This window comes from Lycium ferocissimum, chromosome 5 (assembly GCF_029784015.1).
Source record: "Lycium ferocissimum isolate CSIRO_LF1 chromosome 5, AGI_CSIRO_Lferr_CH_V1, whole genome shotgun sequence".
In the NCBI taxonomy this organism is placed as follows: Eukaryota; Viridiplantae; Streptophyta; class Magnoliopsida; order Solanales; family Solanaceae; genus Lycium; species Lycium ferocissimum.
The window spans coordinates 12,690,729-12,704,431 of record NC_081346.1 but is presented as its reverse complement, the minus strand read 5'-3'; the positions used below and the strand labels follow the sequence as shown (position 1 = coordinate 12,704,431).

The following is a 13,703-nucleotide window of genomic DNA, read 5'->3' as shown; positions in this document are numbered from 1 at the left end:
CTAAATTTTCTTAGAGGGAAGGCTGGTAAGTTTGTCATCAATAGATCAAATCACATCTAGTTATATATTAATCCTCAAACTACTGATGTTTCAACTCTATCGATTACTCACTAATTCTGATTGTATAAGAACAACAGTTAACTTGGATTGTGCTACGTCCGTGCATACACAAAAATTGGAACATTTGCTGGAACACATATTCAACTTTCAGATCATACTTGAGATTTATTTCGTTTCTAAAGTATAGATGCATTTTGGCTGGTAAAAATTAAACTGGAAATGATCCATTTTTTCTTCAGCTTTGTAAACTGGAAAGATTCAACTCTGAAACAAACTCATGGTATGAATATTGGCATACAAAATCTTAGCCTCAACTCTAAAACAAACTTATTGAGACAGAGATATGTCTATTGTTATTGCTTACACATGCACTCAGGGACAGGGTATGCAATTACATCTCTATCAATCTTGTTAGTCCTTGACTCAGGTTGCCCGTGACTTTTGCTATGCAGTTTCTTCATTATCCGTTTGAATTCTCCCTCAGGTACAGATGAATCTTCAAAGAATGGCAGCATCATTCTCTTGTTTGGCTTTATGTACTTTCTGTGTCCTACATATGCCCTATGTCCCTGACCACCAAATTGTTCAAAGGAAAAAACAATCAGCATTGCACAATGTTAACAACAAGTTCATTGTTGCTTTAAGCAGGTTTGACTAAAGACAGATACCTCGAGAGCTCGGCCCATGTTACCTCCATGGGAATTGATGAAAACATCACTGCTCAGTGACACAATGTAGTCGATAGCTGCCAATGTAGAAGATTTTTCCAAGTATGGAGTGAGCTCTCCGTTTCGCGCTAATGTATGCTTTGTCACTAAATTTGGGAACTCCTTTTGTAGAGGCTGCATAGCTTGTGTGCCTCCAAAGGGTTCCCCTCCAGCAACATATATACGAGCATTGCTTGGCGCTCCTAAACCCTTCAGAAATCTGTAACATAATGCGCCATTTCAGAATAATTTAGGCTCTTCTTGGTCCATAAAGTAAAAAAGAAAAGACATGCTCAAGGACTTAATAATTTCACCTAGCCATTTCTGATGCATTTAATGGACACATTCCAGCAAGTCGCCGTTGTGCATGAGTCATGTTCAACTTGCCAGTGAGGTATTCAGGGTGAGATGTCCTTTCTCTTCTTATAATTCTGTCATATTGCATGCCTAAACCGGTAAGACATCCGGTTCTGATCCAAACATCCTTCTCTAACCTGAGATGGATGGCAACAGAGGGACCCTCAATCCACATTCTTCTAGCTATCTGATAGCCTAGCTCCCTAATTGGAGCTGCAAATCTTAGTGCATGGAATGCAACCTGTTCAAAGTTACAACCAAAAAAACAGTGATTTCACGTACTTCCCAACTTCTTATCAAACAGTTAGCTTAGGTACTAAAAATTTTATTACCTTGCATTTGAGTTTCTGCAAGTCAGGTGGAAGGTTCTTGGAGAGCTTAGAATCTAACCCTTTCAATATAAGCAACCCTTCTTCCTTTAGCTATTAAAACAAAAATGTACCACAAAGTTATGATAATTAAATGTAAAATTCATTCATTTAACCAATTCTCTAGGCAGTTAACTCAATTAGTACAGCAAAATGAACAGTTCAATTTTCTGATTTGTTTGAGAAACCAATTAGTACAGCAAAAGGAACAGTCAATTTTCTTACTTGTTTGAGAAATCTGGCTCTAAGCCAGAGTGGTGATACATGAAAAGGAAGTTCGCGGTTAATAGTCTGCTTAGAAACAAAATGCGTCGATGGCAAAGACGCCACAATTCGAACATCAGCTTTCAACGTCTTCTTGAAATGCTCAACATCGAAAATATCCGAAAATTCACTGCACATAGCCAAAGTTAGATCAATTGAATGTCAAATCTTGAAGCCAAAATGTGAAAAGAAAAAAAAACTAAAAGGAAAATTGAAATGTACCTATCATCTCCCCAAATGTGATTCACTTGAAGAACAGGAACAACAAGGGCAGCTTCAAGAATTCTTGCTATAACAACTGCATCAACAATCTGGTTTCTTTGCTGGTTCAATCCTCCCGAAACCACAACAACCAAAAATTTCCTCTTCTCTTTAGAAATCTTTGCAGAGGCTTTTCGATACTTGAGACTGAAATCCAAACAAGGCATGTAACCATTATTATCTGGTTGTTTCCAGAACTCTTTCTCCTCCTGGGAAAAGTTCCCAACTATCCCATGTGCCGGTAACGGCACCATTGCTCCGGTAGACAGAGTAACTGGTTCATCTTGAACAGCCAAAACAGAGGCTATGAACAGAGAAGAAGAAGAAGAAGAAGATGATGAAGTATCGGGGCACGAGACGTAGTTCTGGAAAAGGGTTGTGAATGTGGATAGCAAAATCCCAAAGAGAGTGAGGGAAACGAGGAGAGAGATGAAACAGAGAGATAGAAATGGGGAGGAGGAGAGATTCGTTTGGGTGGTTCTTGAGTTCTTTCTGGGTGAGTAATGGAGGGAATAGAATGGGGTTAGTGAGAGTAAATGAGTGAAAAATGATGGGTTCAGTGAGATGAATGAGCTCTTTGAATTTCTTGTTCTCGCCATTGATGATCAAAGCTTCTCTGCGTATTCACTGGAAGATTGGTTTTCTAGAGAGAAAACGGTGAAATAACAGAAAATTTGCTGTGGGAGTAATCTGTTTTCAGGTCCCAAATGTATTACTTAATGAGGGAACTGATGAAGGGGCGAAGATATTATTTACAGTTAGTTAAGTTGGTTACAAGATTCTTTTCTTCCTTTCCCGCCAGAAACGTGAACAACTGTATATTGCAGTTTTACTCTGTATGACTATTTTTTCCTAAAGAGTTGCAAACTGCAGAGTTCCTTTTTGCTTCCACTAATTGGATATTGTATACCTTTCACTTCACTCGAAGGGAGCAAGAGTGAGAAATAATGAAAACAAACAGAGGCTGATCTAGCATTGTTGTATCTATGGGTTCATGGAAAGTCACTAGCTTTTTAATAGCTTGTCTAAATTTTGTATGTATATTAAAAAATCTACTAAATATTTATAATAATTTGATTGTGAACCCTGTTATTGTATAGTATTAAATTGAGATAGTTGTAGAAATTCAAAAATTTCAAATTATGAATCCGTTTCTGAAAACAAATGAATGACCAGAACAGGGTCTCCATAGACGGAAAAAATTTCTACGTATTAGTGTTGTGTATGAGATTTGCATGGATCATCTGGTTCTAAATTTCTAACGTAACATCTGGCTGATCAACTTCCTTTTCTTGTACATAAAACGGATAATAATTTGTATTTACCTCCTTCTGTCAACGTAGCATATGAAATAGTTTTATTGGGTCATTTCCTTCCCTGTGAACAGAATTTCATTAAGCATGTGACGAAACAATTATTATCTTCGAATGCTCAATTTGCACTTACAAGATGTGAATTGTGATCACTAAAGAAGCTTAAAATCACGAGACTAAAACCACATCGATTAGTACAGAACCAGAAAACGCCTTCTATTCCTTCTCATAACATAGATTATTCATATAGGTTCGAACTTAAACTTCTTGAAACATTAATTCAGAATGTAAGCAAATTATTTTCTTCTAAAATGAGCAAGTAAGAGCAAGATGGTTTGTGGAGCGACCTGCAACTGATAACAATCTGTTGCAGACAGATATACTAATGTTTCCTACTTGTGAAATAACATTTCCAGAACACAAAAGCCGCTTCTATCCCTACTTGCATCTCCTGTTACACTCTCCTGAATTCACTGTCTTGGTAAGAGTAATAATTTTGTGGCAATTCCTACTGCCCTCTGCAAAAGAGCTCACTAGATAGCAATGTCAAAAGTAAAAATAAATTCACCAACACTTTTGTGATGTTCATAAGGGACTGATGCCAGCTAGTACCATAAAAGAGAAATAGACAAGTCAGTTACGTAGAAATATAACGGGTTAACCAAAATTCAGAGTTCAATTTTCAATCCTCAACAAAAAAGAGCGGCATCCTTCCGTCAGGAGAGAGCTTTCTTGACTTCAGCTGTGACCGCCTGTGGTGGTTTCTCGGCAGGAAGATGCACTACATTACCCTTCTTGACATAGTAGTCAATGACCTGTACATTAATCCAATACAGCTTAGTATGAAGACGGAAACTAAAGTAGAGACCAAACAGAGAGGAAAAACGATTATTGGCTTTACATGTTTGGACCAAACCAAACAAAACTACTGGGTCAAATGACAGCTATTACCCTGTCTATAATGTTTGTCCTAAAGTAAAAAGGCTATACTCTATTGCCAACTGAAAAATATCAACACTTTGAACGTCAAAGTGGTAAATGTTGTCAACATCTTATAGGTTAAGTTAGATTCCCAAATGCAATTCTTTAGTTTTGACATACTTTCCCCAAAAGGGGATCCTACTCAGTTCATTAAGGACTTAGACATCAGCTTGAGATCAACTCTCTACCAAAGCAACTAGTTAAACAGATCTTTTCCTTTCTTTTGCCACCCCACCCCAAAAACAAAAAATAAGTAGAAATAAACAGTTATTTACCGGCTCTGTTTGCCTATGGAAGGATTCCAGCCTTGACTTGAGAACGGCGGCAGTATCATCTTTACGTTGTATCAAAGGCTCTCCAGTGACCTTCATGTAGATAAATAAAATCGAATTAGATTCAGATGTCAGAGAACTATCCTTAATAGCGAAAGTTCCTTTTTTTGGTTGACAAAGTCCTTAATGAAGAAAGTTGTGAAGCTAAGCTTATCTGACAGAATTTAAGCTGCATACAGACAAAAAAGATTTTAAAATTGTAAAAAATCACTTGCTTAATGTGTGTAGACACATCAAAATGAACAACTTCAGAAAAGAAAAAAGACCTTTTTTTTTTTTTTTGGATAAGTTACAGGGGAAGAGACAGTGTTATAACAACAAATAAAAATATAAAAAATAATTTGATACTATTATCTTACATCATCTATCCCAGGTACTTTAGGAGGTGCAAATTTTGTATGGTATGACCGACCACTAGCTGGGTGGATCCAACGTCCGGTAATTCTCTCTTCCAAGATGGCATCATCAATCGCAAAATTAAGAACCTTATCAACTTTAGTCCCTCGATTTTGAAGCATCTCATCAAGCTGCGATTGGTAGAGAAGGACATGATAAAACTACTACAAGGATACAAAGCTGACAAGAATTTCACATAAAGTTCATATAAACATAAATATTTAAGGATTAACAGGAAAAGAACCTTTTCTGCTTGCACCACAGTCCTAGGGAACCCATCAAGAATGAATCCTTTTTGACATGATGGCTTTTTTAATGCTTCGTCTATGATCCCAACAACCAAGTCATCAGAAACAAGTTCTCCCTGAAAAGATAGTACAAAAACAATTTTACTGAGAAAAGGAAAACCAACGTGTTCTCTCCCTTATATTCTCTAATTGAAACTTGAAAGAAGCAGGATAAGTCAGAGAAATATAAAAATATTTTTATTTAAAAAAAAAAAAAAAAAACAATATGACCTTATCCATAGCCTCCTTCGCCTTAATGCCCAAAGGCGTTTTAGCAGTAACAGCAGCCCTCAGCATATCCCCTGTGGCTAAATGACACAAGCAATATTCATCCTTAATAATAGGAGATTGCGTTCCTTTCCCTGATCCAGGTGGGCCTGCAGAATTTTTCTAGTTTTTTGAGATCTCTTAACACTTTAATAGTTTGGAGAGAGAAGAAAAATCATAGATTTATCTATCACAAAAATTGGCAAAGCACAAGAGAACTACTCATAAATCAATATATAAGTCCATATGAACAACTCAACACCCAAATGAATTCAGATTTAAGGGCATGGATGACATTGTTTGTTCATAGACGAAACAAGGACTAGTCAATTGGGAAAAGGAAGATTGACGTAACTCATTAAGAAAAAAACCAGCTCCAAACCCAAATCCATATATAAATCCTTTCTAAAACTTCCAACCACCTACACATCCGCCCCCTAAGAGCATTATGATAAAACCTTAGAGAAGTAAAAAATGCCAAAAGACCCAACATGAAATAGGAGGCAAATTATTGTCAAGTCTCCTTTTCGAAGCATGTCGAATCCATAGCAAAGTTACATTATTGAGAATCAAATCAAGTTTTTCCATTCCCGACCAAATGATGAAACCCTGGTTTACCATTGCAATGGTTGAGGGGGCGGTAGCTTGAATTACAAAGAGATTCCCAAACAGAAAAACACCATGGAATATATGCATATAGAGAGAAAGTGTGTTTTACCCGAGGAAAATGTTGCTACTTCCACCCAATACTAGCAAAAACCAAACAAGTCAAAACGAAATCACTTTCAGTATTATGTACACTTAACTTTCATAGTCTTGTACCGTGAATGCTTAGCAACATAAAAGCTAGAATTGTTACTAAACTACCCGCTAACAGTCAAGAAACCAATTTCACTCGTCTCATATCATAGTTATTATACTCCTGCAGCCTCTCAATTTCATTTTTCTTTACCTTCTGAATTATAGTATCTTTCTTTTACTTCTCTAATACTAATAACCAATCTTCTAATTTTTCAACATCTGACATGTTTGTAAGTAACATCTGATCAATGTTGTCAAAAGCGAAAAGCTCTGAGGTCCTTAGGGGCTTTAAGCACAAAGCACAAATAAAATGTGGGCTTTAATGGAAAAAAAGGCGCAAATGGAGACAAAATACAAATATGTACGTGTAGTCCAAGATTAATCACCATAAAGCATGAATATTATATGGACAAAGAATTTTAAAAAAAAAAAAAAAAAAGATAAAGTGGAAAATCAATTGTTTAGTTTAGCATCTTTATTCTCCAGGACCACGCTCCCTGCCAAGGAAAAGTATACATTAGAGCCTTGATGACGACACTGAAGCGCCCATAAAGCGAGGGCAAAGCGCGTGCCTCGCTTCCGGGTCTAAGCGCGCCTTTGACAACACTGCATCAGACACAAATGTAATACCTAGAAGTTTCTTTTTATAAATGTCAAATTGTTCTTAAATATAAACAGAAGATGTCAGTCACAGATGTTAACCCAAATGTGCCCCCAGGACGTTGGTTCAGTGGTTTGGACGCAACAGCGGAGGTATAGATAAGGCGCATCTCACAGATTCGTAAACTACCACCAACAAGGAGCCTGGTATTTTAGCGGGAGCAGGGTAAGGGGACAGGCCATACTCTCCCGACTTCCAAACGGATGGACCAACTAACTCAAAAAGAATTCAAACTCTTCCGTCCATCATTCAGGAATTGTTATTTTCCCCATTAAGAAAATCAATTTTTAACTCTTCGCTTCTTTACTCAATAAAATTTAACCTAGTGCAACCTGTGCTAAGCAGAAATATAAAAAGATTTTCATTGTTTTCTGGAAGATTTTGCCTCGTCCTCTAAACCACAAAAATAGCATAAATTCCATTACTTTCGTCTTGCTTCCAAGTATGGACAAACTCCCTCCCAGATCCCCAAGCAAAACCAAACAGAGAAATAAACTACTCCATAATTACAAAATTCAACTCCACTATAATGGAGAAACTGTAGATCTGATAGCGATTTGGGGGGCAAAAACCATATAAAGTACTCAAAGAAACAACTTTGACAGCTAGCACCACACATATAACACCCCATAAAGCAAAACCCAACAACTAATAAACTAAACATTCACAAAATCCCACCCCAACAAAATGGCAAAATGCAGATCTGATAGCCATATGGAAGCAAAAACCATAAAAAGAGTCAAAAGACAGAATTTTGACAATGACCACCACATATACACACACAAATAACAAAGACCATCAGATAGCACCCCATAAATCAAAACCCAAGAAAGTAAAAGACTAACATTCACAAAACTCTGCCAAGCAAAAGTTTCAAGAGACGGGATCTGATAGCGATTAAGAGGCAAAAAAAACATATAAAATAGTCAAAAAGAAAGAATTTTGATAATGAACAATCAGATATACACATACAAATAATAAAAAGAAGATAAGAGTATTATTAATACCAATGAGAATAAGACGTTTGTCAGGCTTGGAGGAACACCTCATGCGACGGAGAAGCTCAGACATGAGGTTGTCGGAGGGAACATCTTCTAAGTTCACTGATGATGTCGACATTCTTTCTCTCCAATTGCCTTTTTTGTGTTAACAGAGAGATTGAGATGGTGCCTCTCTACTCTACTATTATTTGGATACTTTTGGATGTTGGGTTTCGGAGATTCCAACGCTTCAAATTCAAGCAAAACCGTACTAACTGAGGTTTTTTATTTTAATTACTATTATGCCCTTTATTTGATTCCTTTACAAAATTGGTTTTCAGATTTATGTCTTTTTTATAAAGGATCTTTCATTTTTTCACATAAAATATCTGAAAATAACGGAGATTTGAAAAGATTATGTTTTTTAATTTAAATTTTTACCTCATATTTTGGGGTCAATTAGTTTCGTCATTTTTTGCAAATTTATTTTTAATTTTATGTTATTTTTATGGGAATATTTCATTTTTACGTATAAGAGATTTGAACATGTCTATTTGTTTTATTCAACTTGGCAAAATCTTTTGTGGTCCTTTACAAATTGAATTTTAATTTTATGTCTATTCTTATAGGAAATCTTCGTACAAAATCAAAATGTTGGCACCACATATCTCTCTCTCTCTCTCTCTCTCTGTATCAAGTAGTATTAATTTGGTAAGTTTAATAATTGGAAATTTGAAATTTGAGAAAATATGTGGGGTCACATGTAGTAATGTTTTTAATCTTTAAAGCATAAATGGAGAAAAAGTTGGATAGAGAAGCATAAAGGTTGTCACATATAGTAACGGCTATATATATATATTTTTGGGTAAATTTTGGAGTATTATATGCTTAAGAAGATTCTTCCTTTTAAAAAGAGTGGACGCTATTTTGGCATAGATTAAAATGACAACATGAACATATTGAAATGGAACTGAAGAGTGTACTTTTCTTTTAATTGGTCCCAAAGAATTTGGCCCTTTTAAAATTCAATCTACCTCTTTTGATCAATTCGTCCGGCTTTTCAAAATCATTTGGCATACTTTCCACAAAACTCTATACAATAACTTGCTTCATTTGTACTTGGTTTGGAGTATGAACTTTGTAGGATAACTAATTAATTGATTGAAAACAACCATTTAGTACGAAAGAATAGTTATAATTGTCAGGTCTCAACATAACAAAACACGACCTTAAAATAACCCAAGCAAAGTCGATCTGCCAAACATGTCTGTTAGTTTTGTATTCTATTACTAATACATAAGCAAACCACCAGTAGTAATCTATAATGCGAGATTTCAGCATGTCATTCTACGGTACAAAAGTACGTCATCAAAAATAAATAAAAAAGAGACAAGAGGGATAAAAAGAATCTAAGCATCGAATCCAAAATCTCAAATCGCAAGACATTTGTAAACTCCTTTAGAAATGTTAACACAACTATATAATTCAATAGGGACAACGCCGCAGTAGAACTGCTTTCGCAATGACAAAGTTAGGTGACATGTCTTGCTCAATATTCTTGGGTAAAGTACTAATCCCAAGTTTACGTCTTGATATAAACATGCTAAGAAAGAAGTCAAATTTAAATGCAAGTAATTGAAGATATTCATCTACATATGTTAAAGTCAAATATGAATTTTGAACCCCTCTCTTTCATGATATATCTCTGTTTCTTTGACTAGGTTATCTGCACAATTGGATCAGCTGTCCAGCCTAGGTACAGAAAGAAGACACAGAAAATAGGCCACCTTAAGTGAAAAAAGGGTAATCAATAATTGGGTAATATTGCAAGCTTGGTACTCAATTCAAGATTGTATATTTATACCAATGACCTGAGTAATTACAGATTCTACTCTTAGTTCTGTCTGTCTGGATTAATCCTGAAATGGACTCAAAGATGGACATTATCTACAATATAGCATCATATCAAGAATGTAGACCAAAAAAATATGTTGTGTTTACCAGTAGTCACCACAAGAACAAACACCATTTTCAAAATGGTGAAACCTATTCCGATCTCTAACAACAATTTTTCTCCGTGTAATCTTAGATATAAGCTTAATAACTGAATGGCAGTCATTGCAAACTCTAAGATTTTTTACTACTCTTATAGTGGTACTTGGTTTGGTTGAGATCAAGCCATAACATATTGCAAGCCTTTCACTATGTATGCTCAAAGCCCATTTTTTCTCATGTTCTTCAATATCTTGTGAGATGACATCGGTTGCTGGAGCATAATCTTCGGATTTCAGCATATCATTCAGCTCCTTCAGTTTAATGTATATTGCTTCCCTTTCAGGGTGTCTAATGTCTCCCAAAAGAAACTCATGAATCCCATTTTTCACTTCAATCGAACTGCAACCTGGTTCCTTTTGGACACCTAATTCTTCTCTCAATTTCGTTCTCACTTGTGCTGCTTCCTTAAATTTACCAAGTGAAGCATAGACATTAGACAGAAGAATATACGTTCCAGAATCAGCAGCACCATACTCCAATAGAATTTTTGCAACCCTTTCCCCTAGTTCGAAATGTTTATGAATTCTGCAAGCACTTAACAACGATCCCCAAATTATATTGTCCAGAGCAATGTTGCCTTTTTGTATAAAATCATAAGCCTCTTGAAGACGGCCTACACGACCAAGAAGATCGACCATACATCCGTAATGTTCAATTCTTCGTTCAATTCCATATTCACTTTCCATACTCTCAAAGATCTCAAACCCAACGTCCACTAACCCACCATGACTACACGCATTTAAAACACCGGAAAATGTAATACTTGTCGGTTTAATTCCTTCACGTATCATTCTCTGAAAATTTTTGATAGCCTCTACACTCTTCCCATTCAATGCATACCCAACAATCATAGAATTATAAGTGGTCACATCTCTCGCTTTCAACTCTTCGAAAATGCTAGCTGCCTCATCAATATCTCCACACCTTGAATACATATTCACCAAAGCTGAACCAACTATATGATTAACTTCAATATTATACTTCTCCACATACGAATGAACCCATTTACCGAGCTCTAGCGCTCCTAACTGCGCACACGCAGATAGAACGCAAACAATCGTAACTTCATTAGGCTTTACACCCGCCATCTGCATTTCTCTAAACAACTCCAACGCGAAATTCATTTCACCATTTCTAACTAGCCCATCAATCATAGCTGTCCAACAAACATTATCCTTAGTAGAAACCAGCCGAAATTCATCCATCGCCTTACTCACTAATCCATGATCAAAATAACACGATATCATAACAGTAGAAGCAACAACATCTCTTTGAGGCATTTCATCGAACACCTTCTTCGCATCATCAAACTCCCCGCATTTTCCAAAAAGTTCAATTAGCTTTAACCTCACAAACCTATCCGAACTCAATCCCAATTTCATGACCTGGCAATGGATTTGTTTACCACTTTCCAAATCTAATGCAAACCCACATGCTTTCAAAACCAAAGGGATTATATAATTATCAGGCAAAATGAAACCCCTAATCATTTGAAAATAAGTTTTAATTCCATCAGAATAAGACCCTGAAGAAACAAACACGTCAATAAAAGCAGTGTGGAGAAATACATTTGGGTTCGGGGTTTGCTGGAATATCTTGGAAGCGTATTCAATGGAGCAGGATTTGGAACAAATGCGAAGAAGCTCGAATAATATAAAGGGGTCATTGGGGTTGCCGTTCTTGATTATATGAGCATGAATTGGAGTGGCGTGTTTAATGCTTTTGCATTGTTGTAACTTGAAGACAAGCTGCTTTCGGTCTTGGAGAGTGACGGGGTTTGAGTTTAAATATGGCGGAGAAATAGGTGGTGATGCGGTGGTGGCCCCTAGCATGAGGAACTTATCTGAAACTAATAGGACAAGGTTGTTTGAGGGAAAAACGACGACTGTTGTTAACTCCTTTGTGCAAAAAAAAAACTTAGCATGAGCTAGAAGAGACAAAGTACTCAACCAACACGTTCATATGTTAGATTATTTGATTCAAATAGTACTAATTATAGTACGTTTTGTAAGAATTTATGGACTTCCACATATTTATTCAGGGACTAACACAACGATGAATACTTGTACCAAAAGCTATATAAATTATACATTTTAATCAACTATTTCTTTATCCCACGTGGATGTATATCATAGCATTGAATATTTATTCTCTTCTCATGTATACACGTATGCACTTCAATTTTAATTCTCCGACACATCTATTTTCTCCGTGTACTTTTACTTGTTCACTTTTGACTTTTCACGTTCTTTAATAATTGATAAATGAAGTACTCCCTCCGTCCCATATTACTTGTCCACATTACTGATGGTATAGTAGGCTTAGGGTGAAGTTACCTGGGAGTTACGAAAGCCGGAGATTAAGACACACTTTAACACAGCAATGAATATTTGTACCAAAAGCTATATAAATTATACACTTTAACCAACTACTTTTTTATCCCACCACATGGACATATGTCATAGTACTGAACGTTCTCTTCTCGTGTATACATGTATGCACTTCAATTTTAATTCTCCGACACATTTATTTCTTCCGTGCACTTTTACTTGTTCACTTTTGACTTTTCACGTTTTTAAGAATTAATAAATGAAGTACTCCCTCCATCCCATATTACTAAAAATATATGTCCAAATTATTTGTTCATTTACAAAACCAAGATAAAATTAATAGAAATATATTGGGTTCACGTCACATATTACATATATACATCATATATGAAGAATGAGGCCAACAGAGAGTAGAAAAGGGAATTCTGGGAGGGTGGTTACTTTCTCTGGGTTGTTGTTGTTGTTGGTTGCTTTCTCTGTTTGGCCTATGATTTCCTTGACCCTATCAGATGTACTAGTAGTCTAGTACTGTTTCTTGTTTCATGTTTCATGTAAGCTTAGTAGACATCACTTAGTTTTAGCTTATGTTTGTTAAAAATTGCTAGAAATTGTCCAAACTCCTACTTGTGGCTTTGGGAAAGTTTCCATATCTAAACCGAAGAAATCGAACTGAATAAATCGAACCGAAATTGCAAAAACCAAACTGAACCGAAGTTATTTTAGTTCCCATTTTTTACAAACTGAAAATCGAAAACCGAAAAATCAAACTGAACCAAACGAACGCCCAGCCCTAGTTGTATGTTATTAGCTATCATTATAAGGTTGGCCCTAATTAAAAGTGATCTACTAAAGACTAAAAGTTTATGGGCTAATTAAATACCTCATAAAGTATGGGTTACTATGTGTAGATACTCGATTGTAATTTCTAGTTTAATGATGGGCTAAACTAGAAATTAACATAACTTGTGCAACAATAAATAAGGGTTATGGTCCCCAAACCATACGTAGGTTTTTCTTTTTCTGATTTCCCGTCTTCAGTGAAGAGTAAACGACTTACATCTAGGTTTGGAAGGCCAAAGACCGCTAGTTGAGCAATCCGGTTTTGTCATGGATTCAAGTACGCTTCCACATCTAGTTTTACATTCTCGATGTTCTGACATGATAGTTCTTGGGAAAAGATGAAGAATTTCATCTTCAAAGTTATTTGGTACTAACACATTTATGTATAAATGGTTTATGCGGATTGATTTTTAATTCTTTGAATTCAGTTCAAAATATTATTT

General features: G+C 35.9%; 3 protein-coding genes across 3 annotated transcripts; all 3 read right to left on the bottom strand.

Annotated features, from left to right (window-relative positions):
- Positions 1–279: 279 nt before the first annotated feature.
- On the bottom strand, positions 280–2,757 carry LOC132058214 (O-fucosyltransferase 37). The gene is made up of 6 exons (XM_059450766.1): positions 1,979–2,757; positions 1,718–1,886; positions 1,457–1,546; positions 1,082–1,365; positions 729–987; positions 280–629 (listed from the first exon to the last, which is right to left on the bottom strand). Exons 1-6 carry the CDS (start codon positions 2,614–2,616, stop codon positions 414–416), a joined length of 1,656 nt encoding a protein of 551 aa, XP_059306749.1. The 5' UTR covers positions 2,617–2,757; the 3' UTR covers positions 280–413.
- Positions 2,758–3,876: 1,119 nt separating this feature from the next.
- On the bottom strand, positions 3,877–8,293 carry LOC132056062 (adenylate kinase 4-like). The gene is made up of 6 exons (XM_059448113.1): positions 8,063–8,293; positions 5,558–5,703; positions 5,284–5,403; positions 5,003–5,170; positions 4,587–4,676; positions 3,877–4,145 (listed from the first exon to the last, which is right to left on the bottom strand). Exons 1-6 carry the CDS (start codon positions 8,172–8,174, stop codon positions 4,047–4,049), a joined length of 735 nt encoding a protein of 244 aa, XP_059304096.1. The 5' UTR covers positions 8,175–8,293; the 3' UTR covers positions 3,877–4,046.
- A 1,221-nt stretch (positions 8,294–9,514) lies between these two features.
- LOC132056061 (putative pentatricopeptide repeat-containing protein At5g59200, chloroplastic) lies at positions 9,515–12,123 on the bottom strand. Its single transcript, XM_059448112.1, has one exon. The coding sequence runs from the start codon at positions 11,920–11,922 to the stop codon at positions 10,033–10,035; it is 1,890 nt and encodes a 629-aa protein (XP_059304095.1). The 5' UTR covers positions 11,923–12,123; the 3' UTR covers positions 9,515–10,032.
- Positions 12,124–13,703: the final 1,580 nt, after the last annotated feature.

Bases quoted from the DNA above. Each gene is read 5' to 3' on its own strand.
- LOC132058214 (XM_059450766.1), bottom strand. From the start codon at position 2,616: ATGGCGAGAACAAGAAATTCAAAGAGCTCATTCATCTCACTGAACCCA. The intron at 1,547-1,717 runs GTAAGAAAATTG...TTGTTTTAATAG, and splicing joins GAGCCAGATTTCTCAAACAA to CTAAAGGAAGAAGGGTTGCT. The intron at 1,366-1,456 runs GTAATAAAATTT...AACTTTGAACAG, and splicing joins TGCAGAAACTCAAATGCAAG to GTTGCATTCCATGCACTAAG.
- LOC132056062 (XM_059448113.1), bottom strand. From the start codon at position 8,174: ATGTCGACATCATCAGTGAACTTAGAAGATGTTCCCTCCGACAACCTC. The intron at 5,704-8,062 runs GTATTAATAATA...AAAATTCTGCAG, and splicing joins CAAACGTCTTATTCTCATTG to GCCCACCTGGATCAGGGAAA. The intron at 4,146-4,586 runs GTAAATAACTGT...ATTAATGTACAG, and splicing joins TCCATAGGCAAACAGAGCCG to GTCATTGACTACTATGTCAA.
- LOC132056061 (XM_059448112.1), bottom strand. From the start codon at position 11,922: ATGCTAGGGGCCACCACCGCATCACCACCTATTTCTCCGCCATATTTA.